Source organism: Staurois parvus, unplaced genomic scaffold, assembly GCF_062004578.1.
Source record: "Staurois parvus isolate SC_StPar_1 unplaced genomic scaffold, SC_StPar_1.0 ptg000131l, whole genome shotgun sequence".
Taxonomy (NCBI): Eukaryota; Metazoa; Chordata; class Amphibia; order Anura; family Ranidae; genus Staurois; species Staurois parvus.
The window spans coordinates 11,156,389-11,175,051 of NW_028317927.1; the positions used below are offsets into that span (position 1 = coordinate 11,156,389).

The 18,663-nt window shown below is 39.6% G+C and overlaps 1 protein-coding gene across 2 annotated transcripts; it reads right to left on the bottom strand.

The window, feature by feature from the left end:
- Positions 1–13,094: 13,094 nt before the first annotated feature.
- On the bottom strand, positions 13,095–18,436 carry P2RY1 (purinergic receptor P2Y1). Of its 2 annotated transcripts, none has more exons than XM_089672612.1 (2): positions 18,200–18,436; positions 13,095–15,760 (listed from the first exon to the last, which is right to left on the bottom strand). In XM_089672612.1, exon 2 carries the CDS (start codon positions 15,697–15,699, stop codon positions 14,614–14,616), a length of 1,086 nt encoding a protein of 361 aa, XP_089528738.1. In that variant the 5' UTR covers positions 15,700–15,760; positions 18,200–18,436; the 3' UTR covers positions 13,095–14,613. The 2 variants fall into 2 exon arrangements, with proteins under 2 accessions (XP_089528738.1, XP_089528737.1); XM_089672611.1 differs by having other exon boundaries at positions 18,241–18,435.
- Positions 18,437–18,663: the final 227 nt, after the last annotated feature.

Sequence of the window (18,663 nt, forward strand, 5' to 3'; positions counted from 1 at the left end):
ATATGTCAGCTGAAACTGATCCCACAGAGTCACTAGAGTCACTGTGAATTATTTGAGAGCCCCTGGGCCTGGTAATCTGCCCAGCTTGTTATTGAACCTAGATACCAAAAAAATCCACATTTAATTTCCTCTGGCAAACTTCTTGGAACCCCTCAGGGTGGAAAGACCATTCACCAGGATCTAGATGGAAGGAATTTGAAGAGAAATAGCAGGTATTTTTATGAATTAAGAATACATACTTGAAAAATTTTTTAATCCAGAGTTTAATGTTACCTTAATATTAAAATGGCTGGAGTGGCTCCTGTTGACAAAATTGTCTAGTCAAAGTGTTTAAAGACTGTGCATACACTATATAATACAATATATTGTGGGCTTTTTAGGCAAAATAAATACACTATTATATTGATTTCTAGATTTATCCACTTAAAGAAAGCCACACTTTGAATGACTATTACTCAGTCATACAACATTAATCACTACTACGTTTTGTATTTTTTATAATATAAAGGAAAAAAACATTTTGAAAAAAAGTTTTCTTAATGTCTGTTTTGAAAACATTGCAAATAAAAATTGATCAATCCTGATGTACTGACTGCCATATAATTTCTTGAGACTAAATGCCACATATACTACATGCCACAAATACTACAAATACCCCCAACATTACCCTTTTTTTTAGAAAGTAGACAGTCCAAGGTATTTAGCAAGAGACATGCTGAGTTTTGTTGTCATTTTTTTGTCACAATTATTTGGAAAAGGAAGAAATAAAAATTTTTTTTGCTCATTTTAAAGTTTTTTGTTTTTTTTTACATCCCCCAAACAAATCTTGTTACTCCTCCCAAGTATGGGTTACCACATGTGTAATGCAGGCCATAGATGGGGAGAAAAACTGCAGATTTTTCTTTTAAAAAACGAAAAATCGGTTGTTCAAGTGGCCGACGTTACCATCAATGGTAAAAAAAATCGGCAGATTTTCTACCCGTCTAGAGCCGGCAAAAAGTGTCCCTGCAGAGAGCTCTGCTATTTCTTTGACAGTTCTCTGACAGTTCCTTGACATTTATAGAAGTTGCAACAATGTATCTATTTGTTTCCATTTAGGATACAGATGTTTTTATTCGGAAACAAATAGATACAATGTTTCAACCGCTGTAAATGTGAAGGAACTGTCAGAGAACTGTCAGAAATAGCGGAGCTCTCTGCAGAGACACTTTATGCTGGACTGGAATTCTTCTTATTTTCATCCTACTTCTTCTTCTTCTTCATCCTCATCCTCTTCTTCTTCTTCTTCTTCTTCATCCTCATCCTCTTCTTCTTCATCCTCATCCTCCTCTTCTTCTTCTTATTCATCCTCATCCTCTTCTTCTTCATCATCATCATCCTCTTCTTCTTCTTCATCCTCATCCTCTTCTTCATCATCATCATCCTCTTCTTCATCCTCATCCTCTTCTTCTTCATCATCATCATCCTCATCCTCTTCTTCTTCATCCTCATCCTCTTCTTCATCATCCTCATCCTCTTCATCATCATCCTCATCCTCTTCTTCATCATCATCCTCTTCTTCTTCCTCATCCTCCTCCTCTTCTTCTTCTTCTTCTTCTTCTTCTTCATCCTCATCCTCTTCTTCATCCTCATCCTCTTCTTCTTCATCCTCTTCTTCTTCCTCTTCTTCATCCTCTTCTTCATCGTCTTCCTCTTCTTCTTTTTGTCTTCCTCTTGCAGGTCACTGCTCATGCGCAGATTTTTTATCGGTAAAAAATCGGCCGATTTGCCCACTAATTGCCGCGAAAATCGGCCGATCGGCAAAATCGGCCGATTTTTTTCCAACTTTACCGAAAAACAAAAACGGCCAAAATACCGAAAAACGGCCGACCAAATCGCCCACTAACGATCCGAAAATCGGCCGATTTTATTTTCGGCCGAAAAATCGGCCGATTTTCAACCCGTCTATGGCCTGCATAAGACTTTATCACAATCCGGATGCACAGAGGGACCCAAAATCCAAGGAACATAAATTACATATGTAATTTCCTGACTACCCATCACATTTTTTGAGTGAAGTGCCAGGACAGGAGAAACACCCACAAATTGACCCCATTTTGGAATGCAAACATTTCAAGATATTTTCTGGATGGCATGTTTTTTTTACACAAAGTTGTCAATTAATAAGATATTTCTAATGTACAGGATAGGCATAGTTAGAATTACATCCCAAACACACATTCTGCTACTCCTCTTGAGTACAATGATACCACGTGAGACTTTTTTACAGCTTAGCTACATAGGGGGGTCCATAATCCAAGGAGCACCTTCAGGCATTTTAGGGGCATAAATTATGCATCTAATTTCCATACTACCTTTCACATTTATGAACACTGTGACTGTCTGCACTGTTAGGGCTCATTCACACATGAAGGGGGGGAAAGGGGGGGGGGCAGTAAAATGTTGTGGTTGAGCTGCGGTTCCACTGCCATTCAACTGCTACCTTGCAGAGGCAGTAACCAGGGGTGTACACATGACGAAACTGCAATGATTTGCTTCACAGCTGTGGTAAGAATTATACCCCTGTATAGGTGTTGTATCCTCACCACCTGTCAAATGCGCTCTGAAGAGAGATCTGAACACAGATCCTTCTTCAGAGAGCACCGCACATGTGAACAACATTGGTGTTACTGCAACTGGCTGCTCTATTAGGGTTCATTCAAACATGAGGTTGGGGTGGTAAACCCTTGTGGCTAAGCCATAGTTTTACCACATCCCCAACCACTACCCCTTTAGCTGCAGAGGCAGTGGCTGTAGGTTTACATATGCCACAGTTGTCATACTTGCTTTGCAGCTGTGGCAGCAATTATACCCCTGACACTTTTGACAGACCCCACACCCATCAGTCATGATGACTATAGTGAGCAGAAAATTCCCTCTCACAGCTGATCACTCTGAGGGGGAACCGCTCAAAGGCTGCAGGCCTGCAGACTTTGTTTACACGTGTGATCAATGTAATTGGGCACATCAATCACATGGTACAGGACTAATTTCATGACCCTGTACCTTGCTCTGTCATCCGCTGTGTCCAGGAAAGATAAAAAGATTCAGATAGTGTATTACTGTTTTAAACCATTTTTATTTAAAAAAAAACACAACATAAAATCATTGCAATCACATGAATAGATGCTGATCAAAGCACTGATATTTACAGCTCAAAAAGACACATCCACCTTTACTGCCTGCTCCTGTTCCCCAGAGCCACTCAGCAGCTTTCACCTTGGTCCCATGACAACGTTCTCGACAAAAGTTCTCTGGACAAAGTGCATCAGGAGGAGCTTGGCCATGTAGCAGCCATCAAATTACCCTACTGAAAAGTTGAGAAACACAAGGTGCAATGCCATGGGGTGATATATGCCTACTGGCTCTGGATAATGGGAGCAGACAGTGGCAAGTTGATCTGTCTTTTTGAGCTGTACTGTGTATATTAGTGCTGTGATTAGTACTAGTAATGAGCCAAACTGTCCTGTGTTCAGTTCAAGTAGGGTTTGAAGATCAAAGATGCCAGATCTCAATGAAATTAATGGGAGAAGAAGCTGTCAAACCAAAAATGCATTTACTGGGCTAATAGGCAAAGGGTTGTCAAAACAAAGCTTGGGGGAGTGGGTACTGCCCTGGACCACATGTACCAGTGCCAAAAAATTCAATCTGGCTGGAAGCAGTGACTAACATTTACAAAGGCAAAATGGTTTTAAATGGCTGGAAAATGACATTTCCCTTCTGGATTTGGTTTTAAAAAGTGTCTCCACAGACCCCTGTCAAGATTATTTAGAAGGTCTGTTTGCTGTTTTTTTTGTTTTGTTTATTTTATTTAAAAAAGAAGCAGACAATGAAATGTGATTTGCTGGCAATTTAAACTGTATCATTTTTTCTTTGTAAATGTCACTTTTGCTGTAGCACAGCTACAGCATGAATGAAGTCCCCTCCAAAATGCATACCAGACTCTTTGAGGCTGGTATGGATTTTAAGGGGGTACTGCACGCAAAAAGAAAATGAAAAAAAAATTTGAGGTCCCCCAGGAAATCCAGTTAGGGGGGAATACTCTTGCCAAATAAAATGCATGAGCCAGGCTGATAAGGAAAGTGTGTGTGTGTTTGGGTGGGGGGGCGGAAGATGGGCAGCATGCACCACTACTCATTCACAAAATAAAGAAGTGTAACAAAGGAATAAAGGCGTGTTTTTGTCAAGTCCTTTATTAAAAAAAATTAATTCCCCAAAAATTGTCCCTAGTTGTAAAATCCATCATCAATGATGATGCAGGTCGGCTCACTGAAATTATAAACTTGATAAACCCAGCTTACACAAGCTATCCTGACAGTACTGTTTGCTGAATGAGAGATCCCTGAACAGTATATAAGGGTAGAAGCGGGTATAGTAGTAACATCACTGACCAAATATGGCTGTATTTGGTCAATATTATTGTCCAAATATGGCCAGTGACATATCTGGGCAGTGATGTTAATGCTTTGCTTTCATGGCTGGGCATTCACGGTGATGTTGGCGGTTGCTAAGAACACAGCGGGTGCCTGTGTCAGCTTATCCCTAATCAGCACCACCTCATGTGAGTGCAAGGGTTTTTTTTTTTCTTTTAAAAAATAAAAGTGTATTTAAATGGTAATACAATATTTGAAGCCTCCTTTTTTGTATTTCCTTTTAACTGCTGAGAAGAGATAATGTCTGAAGTGGAGGGTCTGAGAAGGATCTTGCAATGTAAAAAGCACTTGAGACCTTTTCTAAAATAAAAGTCATTCACCTCTGGTAAGTTATGTATGGGAACTGTAGGGGAAAACTTTCATTCATTTGCAGTGATTTGTATATTTTTTTGTGAAATAGGTTTTATTACTGCACAATTGTTTGAGAATTTTAGGTTGAGGCTGGAATTGGTTTACACAGCTTACATTTAATTGTAATTACAGTATATGTGATGTGTTTTATGTGCTTGGTTTAAGCAGTATCTGTTGTTTTTTTGACACTTTTCTTATTTTTTTTTAGGATAGTGCAAAATATTTTGTTTTAATTTAAATTTCAAAGTGCTTGGGAGCTGTCTAGACACTAGCTATTATATACAAAACACATACAGAACCTGAAGTCTTTATTTTGAATATTTGGAGAATACATGGGGATATGGAGATGAGAAGGAGTTTATGGAACGTGGGACAGTAGTTCAGAAGTGCTTTGGTGGACTCTGTTTTTATATTTTATTAAACTTTTAGGACAATGAAGTGTGGTTAAAAAAATTCACAAACTATATTACCAAACTGTAGTGCCACAGGCCAATGTGTACAAATTTAAAGTGGTTGTAAAGGCTGAAGGCTTTTTTTTACCTTCATGCAGTCTATGCATGAAGATAAAAATCTTCTGTGTGCAGCAACTCCCCCAGCCCCATCAATACTTACCTGAGCTTTATCACAATCCATCAATGTGACTAACAGCCTCGGCTGTCCCGGGTCCCTGCCTCCTCATTGGCTGAGATGGCAAGTGGGAGTCATTGGCTCTCGCTGCTCTCAATCAAGCCAGCCAGCCAATGAGGAGATAGAGGGGATGGGGACAAGCCGAATGAACACACGGAACAGCGATTGCCCCCATAGCAAGCTGCTTGCTGTGGGGGCACCCAACAGACAGAAGAGCCTATGGGAGACCCGAGAAGAGGTGGATCCAGGCTGCTCTGTGCAAAACCACTGCACACAGTAGGTAAGTATGGACATGTTTGTTATTTTACGAAAAAAATGAACCTTTAGAATCGCTTTATGGGCTTAAGATTTATTTTTTTTTCCGAATTGTATATTTATACAGTTTTTATATCTGTTGTATCTATTAATCCCACAAGTTAATTCATACCAGTTGCTGCTGGTTTAAAAAACTGATTCTTCCGGTCAGTATATCTGATAACTCATATATTCTGTATGGACAAGCAGATAAACCAACAGGTCTGCAGGAGACCTGCATGGCACCAGCAATGCTTTCCAGGCTCTTGCAACAACAATTAATAAACACTTTTTTTTTACCTGCAAAATGTGCATTTATTATTTTTTGTCAAAAATTTAACTTATCCTTAAGCCTGGGTTCACACTGATGCGGCGGAATTTGCAGAGTTTTCTGTACGAATTCCGCACTGCATCACAATCGCACCCTGTTCATGCGTACCGCTGCGGGTGTGTGTTAAGTTAACAACACCCCGAAATTAGTCCGTAACACGCAGTGCGATGTGCAGAAACGGATTGCATAGGTATGAATACCCATGCGATCCGATTCTAGTGCAGACCAAAAAAGGGTCCTGCACTTTATTTGTGCGGATGCGGTGTGATTTGAGCCATACAAAATTTATGGCTCCAATCGCACGGCACACAATTCACATGTGATTTGCACAGGAATGCAGTGCTGTTCCTGTGCAAATCACATGCGATATACCGCATCACGCAAGTGTGAACCCAGCCTTAAGGTTACAGGTTTCAAAATCTATAATGCGAAACAGCCCCCGAACCAAACCCAAGTACATCAACTCATTTCTATTTAACAAGCACGTGTTATTGCTTCAGTTGAAAGACATTGTGGAGTAAACAGTCCAGATCCATGGGTTACTCTGGGGCAGTGGTCTCCAAACTGTGGCCCGGGGCCAGATGTGATCCTTTGCTTGCTTTTATCCGGCCCTTGAGAACACTTTTTCCTCCGACACCAATGAGGGGATCCTATTTCTTTTACCGACACAATAGATGGGGCATTATTCCTCCAACTCAGACTAGCAATGAGGCACTACTTCTCCCACTAAAACCAATGATGAAGCATTATTTAATCCCACTGACACCAAGGCATTTTCTACTCCCACTGGCCACAGTTCAGCCCTTCTAAAGTCTGAAGACCAGTAAAATGGCTCTTTGTTTAAAAAGTTTGGAGACCCCTGCGCTAGGGGACCAGTGGGTGGGGACCAACTGTTGTATCTATATCAGCAGGCATTTAGTGTGAAAGTCCAACTACCTTAGACCAGGTTACTACACAAGTATTCACAGAGTTTTTCCAATGGTCTTTCTTATTAAAGTGCATCTCCTGATGACACCTATGAGCACACTTACCCCTTCCACCACCCTCCTCTGATTAATAGAAAAAAAAATTCCCTTTTACTCACATAAATCCACAGTCATGTGATATTCCAGTCCTGAGTCTTTAACTTCTTTTGGGTACAGAATGCAGGGTCCTTTTTCAGGTGTGTACATCACTGCCTGCATGATGTGGACATTTGCTATTGACTGTCTAGTTGGGGTCCTTTCAGGATCCAGTTGGAAGACCAATTTCTCGCACCCAGAAACGGTACCAGTGAGTGACCTCAGCAGTGGGCGTGAGTATATCACTGCTGTATATTTAATACTGCTGTATTTAAGAAAAAAAAAAAAAAAACTCAGAATAAGTAATAGTGGTTGGGAATGAAGGGTGGGGGGTCATTTTTGCCCAGAGATGGGCTTTAAATCACCTCTAAATCACTTACACTATTGGTATTTTTATATCAATGCCAAGTTTTCCTTAGTTCCAGCATACCCTTAGTGATTTTTCTTGTTTCAAGATCTCTCCCTGTAAGGCCAAAGAGCCCAACTTTAAAAGTCAGGATCCACCCACATGCCCAGGCCAGCAGCTGACTTAACCTCTCAGTGATCCGCTGAGAGCCTGAACCAGCTGCTCCTGCCCCCTTCACAGCCTGGAGTTCCAGTGAGTACTGGAAAGGAAGAGCAGAAAGCTGATTACTGACAGACACCAGCTCTCTGCAGGCTGAAGACTGAGAACTGAGTGATCAGTGGTCTTTGACTGCTCATTTCTCAGTCTTAGAGGCGGCAGGGGACAGATGTATGTATTATTAACCTTAAAACTGACCATCATTACCATAAATCCCTGTCCAAGAATTTTTGCTAACTGACAAGTTTAGTGGAAAGAATATAGGATTTGGTGTCTATGGCATTATTTATACAGAAGCATTCAGATCAGGTATGCATTCAGAAGTGGAAAAACCTGAGATGAGTTCTTCCTTTAAAGCCTTAACAGAGAGTAGTATTTACTATGTAGAATCAGAGAAATGTATTTAAAAACATGTTAATTAGAAAGTGAACTTATTACGTACCTTCTAGTTTACTGCCTTATCCTTATACCAATCCTATACTGCAATGCTCTCAATATAGGTAAAGGCATCTTCAGTGCTACTTTAAACTCCTCTTTTGTCCTTCCAAGGACCAACATTTATAACACATCTACTCCTATTTTTAAGAGAAATCAGATGCCATTTTTGCTATGACCTGACACTTTGTTGCATTGAAATTAGGCACAGTCTCATCAAATAGTATAGTTTTGAGGCATGGGAATGTTTAGCACTACTTATTTGATTACTCTATTAGTACAATTTCTAAATCCATTACAGATTTAAAAAGGATTCCCCAAGTTTTTAAAATCTTCCCTGTGTAACAACCACAGGTACTTAAAAATGGGTGACCTCGATTCAGAAGACCCACTAAATAAGTGCCAACTCATTGAGCCATATAAATGCTTCTGTTATTGTGACACCTTACATCAGAGTGTGGAGGATGAATTCACATTTCAACATCTGAAAGCTATTAAGTGATGATTTTGCAGGGAAAATAAGGACATGTCTTAACACTGTTACAAAAGATTGTAGGGGGAAAAAGAGTTCGCCGAAGAAAGCAGAAGCATGTTTTTTCAAAGAAAAAGGAAAATGCTCATGGCTGGCTGGACTGATGGGCGAAGCTTATCATAGCACTGTACATAAAGCCTTTGCTGGGGGTTTTTTAAGGGAGAAATTAGCTGCATGGACTTTCAGTGGCTGAAGCTTAAATAATTGTACTAAAAGAAGAAAATGGTAGTGTCTAACAAAAGACACGAACACTGAACGTTTACTTATTTTTCTTTCAGCAGAAGAGGAATGGGGGCCAGTACACCGTAATTCCCCTGCTGTGTGGAGACTTAACTCTGCAATTTCACAACAGGCTTCTCTTATTATGTTACAAGCTTTATTTTTCGCTATCATAACTTCTGCAAGATAAAAGAAACACAGACAGTCTTTTAATATAACACTCTGCTAAGCTGCAGGCTCAATTATAAGCAAGTCTATCATGGGCCACTGCTTTAATAATTTCACAACCCTTAGCTACCCTTAAATAGGGTGGTAGCTGCAATTTTAGAAGGATGACCTCAAAATCTTTGCAAAAAAAATGGCAACGGTGTGGAAAATAAAACCACATGAAAAATTAAAAAAGGAAAAAAAACTTAATCCCAACATTTAATTAAATATATTCCCAAATGAGAAACGCAGTGAGGAGTCAGAAGATCGTCCAGTGAGCAATCCATTACTATCCTGGCAAAGTCCCAACCTAAAAATATGAAAAAAATCCTTAAATTAAAATGGCATTTAAGGTGGCATACAAAGAACAAAAGCAAGAGGAACATGGAATTTAGCCAAAAAAAGACATGGATTTAGAAGAACAATAATGGTGTGCAATAATTCACTAAAATAATTCAGATTAGAAGACCATGTACATTAGTAAGCGGATTACAAAAGCAAAGAGTTGAGTGTGTATATATGAAATGCTACTATTAAAATGAAGTTTAAGAAGGCCTACTTAATAAGACTTATGAATCCTTTCATGCAGGATGCAGAATGTAGTCCAAAAATATATATTTATTCACATTAAAAAAGTATGACTGCAAAATTGTAAAAAAGGAGTTTACAATATTCTGTGTCAACCAATCAGAATTGATTTTTATTTGGCAAGCTAATTTTTGATTGGCTGTCATGGTTTACTGCTCGCTGTGGGGTTGATTTACTAAAAGGTAAATAGGTGGTTTACTTTTCAAGGGAAGTTGCGTCTGAGCTGAGCGAATTTGGTGAAATTTGACTTTGCAAACAATACCCAAGCACGTGGAAGGAAATAAAAAAAAAACAGCATTATTGGATGAGGAAGTCAACAGAGCTTCAGTACATTCAATAAGCTCTGGAAAAAATTCCCATACAAAGTACAACTTCCCTTGCAAAATGTACAGCCTATTTGCCTTTAGTAAATCAGCCCTTATGAGTACATGAATCAAAGTGCTGTGGACTAAGAACTATTATTTCCTCACTGCCATCACTCAGATTAACCTGCCCTTGAAAATGAAAGCTTGGATCTGATTGGTGGACATAAGGACAGATCTGTAGTACAGACATATGAATGCATAAAGTCATATGTTATTAAACAAGCCCCGGTTAAACATATAAATACAGCGGTCTGTGCTGTAATCATGAGTTATATTCCATAAAGCCAAGTTAAACTTGTTTGTTTGAGATTAATTAGGACATCTAATGTGTTTTCTTTAAAAATGCGTGGGGTCTTCAGAGAAGTATACAAACTAATTCTAGCATGGTAAAAATAGTCACCACCTGGAGCAGAACAGTTATACAGACACAGTCATGCTGCCATATGCTCAGATGAAAAGATCTAATTGTGTATATTAAAAACAGAGTTTTTGAACCACTTGACTTACAAAGTGGATGAAACCACAAACAACAACTTGAAGAGTTAGTTCTAATAGGTTAAATATCTGTGTTCCTGAACTACATTTTTCACAATACTAAACATCTGCTATGGATGTCTGGAGTATTACTATTGTTAACTACCCATAACTTTAGTGTGCATTTTCACTGTATTTTCATATATTTTAGCAAAGGTTTGATGGTGTTAATGTATGTTTGCAAAGATTTCACATTTCCTTGGTCTCTAAAATTATAAGCACACTTGCTGACTGTTGAATCAGGGCTGCTGACTAAATACTAAGTGGGGTTATTTACTAAAACTGTAGAGTGCAACATCTGGTGCAGCTCTGCATAGAAACCAATCAGCTTCCAGGTTTTATTGCCAAAGGGTAATTGAACAAGCTGAAGTTAGAATCTGATTGGCTACCATGCACCACTTTTTTTTGGAAATCTCCCACTAAGTTTCTCTTGTCACTATTGGTCGGTGTATGGGTTAAAATCTGAGAGTATCAGAAGCACTTAACAGCTAAGATTTTCCAACCTGTTCGAAAGTTGCTTTAACCATTGAGCAGTATATTCATTTTTTTCCCCAATGAATAGTTAAAAGACTTGTTATAAAATGTACACTGCCATTAAACATCTACCAAAAATAGTTATGGGTCCATATGAATGGGGTTGCAGAGTGGACATACTCTTGTCTTTCTTGATGACAGTTATGGCTGTTTATGGTCACCCTATATGACAGATGACAGCATGCACAGTCCATTTTATGTAGCAGTTAATTTCCTCCTTTGCATCTACATTGTTCAATTGCTGCAGTGTAGCAGTTGGCAGTGGGTGTACATATGCATTCTGGAGGTCTGACTGCAATACTACATGCAAAGATGTGCATGCAAGCGATGATCCATGCAAGTGATGCATTGATTTAAGCATCACATGTGACTATAGGATGTGGATCAGAAAGTGATAGCTAGTACTTCCAACCATCAATAAAGCTCATCACTGGGCACAGATAGTTTCTACTTGTATGAGCAGGCATGAGTGGTTGCCTTTCTACGCAGTGAATGAACATTTCACTGCTCGTGTTGCTAATGTTGGCCAAGTCAGCGAAAAGATAAGAGAAAATCTTGGCTGCCCAGGGATATGTTCAAGGACGGACAGATCTCTTGCTGTCCATCATTTTCATGGACACATCTGCCAGTTAATGGACATCTTTGCATTTACCGCAACACACCTAGAAATGGTTCACATAAGTGTTAGATAATGAAAATAAATTAGTAAGAACAAAATGTTCAGCTATGTAGAAATGTGGAAAGCAGGTTAATTATTCTTTCCAATCCTAAATAAATTACCAGGCATTTCATAATTAAATTGACATGCAAGCCTAAATTCAGCAATTTAATGTTACAATACGAGAACTGTGTTCTAGTGAGGATGAACATGTCAATCAACACTGCATGACTGTGCATACCTGAAAGCAAAAGGAAAAAGAAACTAAATTACTATGTAATAAAGCCAATCCAATTATGTTTGTTTTTTTCTTTTTCTTTTTTTTTTTCAATGGAACAGCAAGTTGTAAATGTACTTGTCCATAAACATTCGTCTGTTTTCATTAATAATGTTTCTGCTTATCCAAATATTTGTGTATAGGTTTCCTGTTTAAAGCACACCTCTATTATGTCATGCCGATTAGCATTCAATCAAAAAGGAGTACACTTGTTTATGTTGTGTTTGGAATACACATTAATGTATGTTAGAGAGTTGACATGCTTTAACAAAACAGCACTGATGGAGAAAAAAAAAAATTTGCATAGTGTCTTGTCTTGGAGGCTTATATCAAAAGCATGCACTCTAATCAAGGGTAATGAGCAGAACCCTTCTTTTCCTATAAACAGGATGCATGCTGAAAAATTAACAGCAAGATGATTAAAGGTGCAGCTACACGAGGGCTCTCTTTCTTCATGCTAGATGAAAACTAGGGAACCTTTTGCTCCTGCTGTCGTTCACGGTTATCTACCTTAAACAAGTATAAATGAATGCTGGCTCAGTGCCTTGCTTCTCAGAACTATCATGCTGCTAAGCTAGCTTGACAGTTGCCATATCAAATGGGTAAAAGGATGCTGGCTACCTAAAGGTTGCTGCTACCTGAAAACCTAGTCAAACCGAATTAGACAGTAGATTCTAAAGCCATCTCTTTATCAGATCGATACACATACAGGCTATTTAATACAGCAAAAATAGGGTACAGCATCCCATAGCAACCAGATGGCATTTATTTTTAATTGTCCTGATTAATGTAAATTGAAATTTGATTGGTTGGTATAGGCCACTATACTTTGAAAAACGTAATTGCTTTTGCACCACTCTACAAAAAAAAAAAAAAAACCTTAACTTTAACTTAATACAAAATTTGCAAAATAAACTTTATGTTTTATTACTTAAGTTTACGGTGGCACTGCAAAATTCTAGAAACACTTGGGGGGGTTGTTGCTTCATTTTTACCATTCCCCATCTTTTTTCCACCTCGTCGTGTGCATGCAAACATCACAGCATCTCCGAGAAACGAATACCCTTTTTATTGTGAAAGTTAAACACATTACGTTTCGGTCAGTCTACAAAACCTGAGAGAGGCTTCAAATGTCAAGTAACACTGTCTCCATAGGCAAATCAAGTCAATGGCACTGTTAATTACAGATAAACAGATTTACTGAACTATATTAAATTACAGATAATGGTACAAAAATAAAACATTTTTCACATGAGCATTAAAACACATACGATACTCCAAACATACACAGTACGTTTAACATAGAGATCACATTTATCCCTTCATATATTCATTTTTGGACATGATATACAGCTACACCATGCCACAGGTCAAGAAAATTATTGTAGTATTAGCTGCTGGGCAGCAGGTTAAAAAATAAAATGAAAAAAGTCTCGATGTCCAGTTTAAGAAATGCGTACACACATTTGAGTTTCTCAGTAGTTAGTGGTACCAGAGCAAACTCTGGAGATCAAAAGGGCACATTATCTTCCATCCTGCCAGCATACATCCTTCCCATAGTAGCCAAGTTATATATTGTAACCATCTACTCTCAACTAACACGATTAGTCTTTCACAAACAATCCACTGGTATTTTTTGAAGTATATAGTGCTTAGATAGGTAGTATTAACCTTTATCATATAGAGCCCTTGTACACAAGGATCCACATTATTAACTTTTTTTTTTGCCTTGTTCCATATATCATTAATATATTGAAATGCTAAAAAAAATATGAGTCCTTTCTCTTGTGCAATAAAACTGTCACGGACTATCAATGCTCTTCTAAAGAGCCATAATACAAATTTACGTTCTCAAGTGCCGCATATACAGATCTAACTGAGATGGGTATGCAATTAACCTTTTGATCACAACAGACATTATCAGTAAAAACATGTTTCGACAACTTTCTTGTCACCCAGCATATTGATATTGGCTAGAGTGTGTTGCCTATGTTTCCTTTTAATTGACATGCCTAAAATGAGAGTGATAATTAATATTGAGCAGCTATTCCCTGCTTCCTCCACATATGTTCAATTCTGTAATGTAAAAATATTCTAACATGAGAAAGTCTTTCCAGAAGAATAATTAAAAAAAAAAAAAGTCCATTGCTTTAAAGAAAAGCAGGTTCACAAAAAGATCAGCTAAGTTAGTAATACTTTTGTTTTTTAAATATCAGCACATAACTTTATTGAGATACATTCCTTCACCATATTAGCAGTAGTCAAAACTTATTCACAGTAAATTCTGGAATAACGTTTAAAAAAAAAAAAAAAAAAAAAAATGAAATAGTTTAACTTGTGGAGATACTACAAGAAACAAAACACCCTTTTTGTTCCCTTGTGGGAATGCAAATGTTTGTCCCCAAATCATAGAACTTTCTATTTCCCCTTGGATAAATTGTTCTAGCCTGCCTTAGGTTGTCAACTGACTTTAACACGTAAAAAAATCTCTACACAGCCATGATTTGAGCTAATGCATCCCATAGTGCTAACAGCTGGGTGTTTTGAGCAATCCCGTTCTTTGTCTTCACAAGCTGGTATCACCATTTTGCTTGTACTCCGATAAGATGTTGAGAGTCATCTCTTCACTCTTAGATTGCACATTCGCTTCGCTTCTTCTAGATGCTTTCCTAGTTGCCCTTGATAGCTTCCGCCGAAAGGTATCTCCTGCCAAGAAATAGAGTATGGGGTCTACGCAGCTATTGAGGCTTGCAAGCCCCCTAGTCACTTGGTAGGTGGCGTAGACCCTGTCGTTGAAGAAGCACATTTCAGGGGACTGGAAATCCAGTCTGGCTCTCAAGTTCAGATTCTTCATCACGTGGAAAGGAAGGTATGAAACTGCAAAGACAGTTAAGACAATAATAACCAGATAAATGGATTTTTTTCTCAGGGGAGCATTGTTCATATCTTTGTAGATCAAAGTTCTAACGATTAATCCATAACATCCCAGAATGAGTATAAAAGGGATGCAGAAGCCAAAGACAGTGGTGCACATACTGTAGATGAAGTAGCTTCTTAAGTAATCATCAGATGATGTGTCAAAGCATGTAATGGTTTTATTTTTCCTGATCGCTGTACCAGAGAAAAACAGGATGGGAGAGATACCAGCAATCACAATGAACCAGACCAGAGCACTGATGTAGATGGAGTTTTTCTTCTTGAGCCTCCCAAGTGATTTAAGTGGATGCACTACCCCTGTGTATCTGTGAACACTGATACAAGTCAGAAATAGGATGCTTCCGTACAGGTTCACATGAAATATAAACCTCTGCAGTTTGCACATGACATCTCCAAATATCCAGTCTGTTTTATTGAAATAGTAAAAGATTAGGGCTGGGAGGGAGAGGATGTATAAAAAATCTGCCAGTGCCAAATTGAACATGTAGACGGAAATACTGCTCCATGGTTTCATGTGAAAAATGAACATCCATATGGCCACACTATTACCGATAAATCCTGTGATACAAACCACTATATACACAGCGGGGAGGTAATAGAACTGAAAGCCTGTCTTTGTCAGAGTGCATTTTGTGACATTCCCAGTAGATGAGCCACTTGCCAGCAAAGTGCTTTGAGTAACATTTAAAAGAGCTGATAGAAAGACTTCTGTCATGGTCTTTTCAAGTCAAAACAGGCAGGGAGTGGAAAACAACGAGGTTGGTGGCTGCAATCATCTAAAAAGAAACAAAAAATAGCAAGGAGGGAGTACCAGTTATTACATTAGCAGTCAGATCAAGGTTAGTGCATGCTGGGATTAATAGTGAGCCGTGCTTGGTCTAATACGCTCCCTGACAACGAACAGCTATGCAATCACCAAATACATCTATTACAATCAAAAGTCTAATACGGCAAAGAGCAATGTGCAAAACGCAAGAGCCTTCAACAAGCAAAGGGCAAACATCTTTCCTGTTCTAAACTGATGAGTGATGACATGCAAAAGATTGTTAATGGTTCTCAGTTCTGCCCACCTATTGAATAAACCTGATGGTTTGCAATAGTGATCATGACTGTTCTAAAGTGATGACATGAAAAGGGTTACTAAGGGTTACTCTACTCTGCCCACCTCGGTATTAAATAAACCTGATCTTCTGCAATGGTAATCATGCCTGTTCTAAACTGATGAGTGATGACATGCAATTGTTTTCTAAGGGTTCCTCCACTCTGCCCACTGATTGAATAAACCTGATGGTTTGCAATGGTGATCATGACTGTTCCAAACTCACAACATGCTAAGGGTTGTTAAGGGTTCCTCCACTCTGCTCATCAATTGATTGAATCTGAATTTTTGCAACAGTGATCATGGTGACTGTTCTAAACAGCTGACATGCAAAGCCTTGCTGGGGGTTACTCTGCTCTGCCCATCTCTGTACTGAATAAGCCTGAATGTTTGCAGTGGTGATGATGACTATTCTAAACTGATGACATGCATAGGGTTGCTATGGGAAGCTACAAGTTACACTCTGCTCATTGATTTAATAAATCTGATCATCTGCAATGGTGACCATGACAATTCTAAATGGATGACAGGTAAATACTTGATATGGGTTCCTCCATTCTGCCTATCTATTGAATAAACCTGACGGCTTGCAATGGTGATTGTGACTGCTGTAAGCTCATGACATGCAAAGGGCTACGAAGAGTTTCTCTACTCTGCCCATCTCCGTATAGACTAAACCTGATGGTTTGCAAAGATGATCATGAGTTTTCTAAAAGGATGACATGGAAAGGATTACATAAGGTTGTTTCACTCTCCCCATCTACTGAATAAACCTGATGGTTTCCAGTGGTGATCGTGAGTGTTCAAAACTCATGACATTCAAAGGATTACTAAGGGCTCCCCCACTCTTCCCCATCTACTGAAAAAACCTGATGGTTTGCAATGGTGAACATGAGTCTTGTAAAATGACATGCAAAGGATTACTAAAGACTTCCCATCTACTGAATAAACATGATGGTTTGCTAATGGTGATTGTTGTAAACTGATGACATGGAAAGGATTACTAAGGGTTCCACCACGCTGCCCATCCATTGAGTAAACCAGATGGTTTGCAATGATGACTCTTCTAAACTGATGACAAAGAATGGGTTACTAAAGGTCCCTCCATCCTTCCCATCCATTGAGCAAACCAGATGGTTTGCAATGGTGATGATGGCTCTTCTAAACTGATGAGAAAGAATGGGTTACTAAAGGTCCCTCCATGCTGCCCATCCATAGAATAAATCAGATGGTTTGCTCTTCTAAACTGACGACAAGGAATGGGGTTACTAAGGGTTCTTTCATGCTGCCTATCCAATATATAAACCTGATGGTTTGCAATAATGATCGACTCTTCTAAACTGATGACAAGGAAAGCAGTTACTAAGGGTTTTTCCACTCTGCCCATCAATTGAATAAACCAGATGGTTTTCTATGGTGACCATATCTCTTCTAAACTGATAAGGAATGGGGTTACTAAGGGTTCCTCCACGATGCCCATCCATTTTATAAACTTGATGGTTTGCAACAGTGACTGACTTTTCTAAACTGATGACAAAAGAATGGGGTTACTAAGGGTTCCTCCACTCTGCCCATCCATTGAATAAACCTGACGGTTTAGCATGGTGACCATATCTCTTCTAAACTGATGCCAAGGACCAGAGTTACTAAGGGTTCTTCCACGCTGCCCATCCATTGCATAAACCTGATGGTCTGCAACAGTGATCGACTTTTCTAAACTGATGACAAAGAATGGGGTTACTAAGGGTTCCACCACTCTGATCACCCATTGAATAAACCCGACGATTTAGTACGGTGACCTTGCCTCTTCTAAACTGAAGACAAGGACTGGGGTTACTAAGGGTTCCTCCACTCTGATCATCCATTGAATAAATCCGATGGTTTAGTATGGTGACCATGCCTCTTCTAGACTGAAGACAAGGACTGGGGTTACTAAGGGTTCCTCCACTCTTCCCATCCATGGAGTAATGGTGGTGGACCCAATCAATGGCAGTTGCCCATCGGCCAGCCATGCTGACAGTGTCTGTGCACAGCATAGGAGCAGTGCTGTGAGCTCCTGTCATTGATCAGGAAGAAAGTGGAAAGGGCACAGTCCTACAAACTTCCACCCACTTGCCTGGGTCGGGTGTGTGCTCTCCCTGTCCCAGCCATGCCTACCTCCCGGCGTGCTCGCTGCGATCGGCGTCTGTCCGGGCTGACATCTCAGGAGCCGGAGGAGATCGGACAAAGTTGCATCGCTGTGTGTGCCCGGTGCAGGATCCTTCCTCCTCCCCACCACATTGATTCCTTCACACAGACAACTTCTCCGGAGAATGAGGCACACAGCGCTGGCAGGGAGGAGAGGGAGGGAGGGAGAAGGAGGGAGGGGAGCGATGTGGGTGGAAGCACGGCTCGGCCTCTGTCAGCAGGCGTGGTCTCAGCTCATCCCTCTAAAACAACATACATTCTGATAAGGAGACTTCCCACAGGACGGCCCTACTATTCCCTCTGTGATCCCTACTGACAGCCAGAGTCAAGGAAGGAGCATGGCTTGTGTGATCGCAGGCTGGGGACACCTCTACACACTGACACATGCTGGAC

What these genes read in the sequence shown, in the direction of transcription:
- P2RY1 (XM_089672612.1), bottom strand. Translation starts at nt 15,699, where the DNA reads ATGACAGAAGTCTTTCTATCAGCTCTTTTAAATGTTACTCAAAGCACT.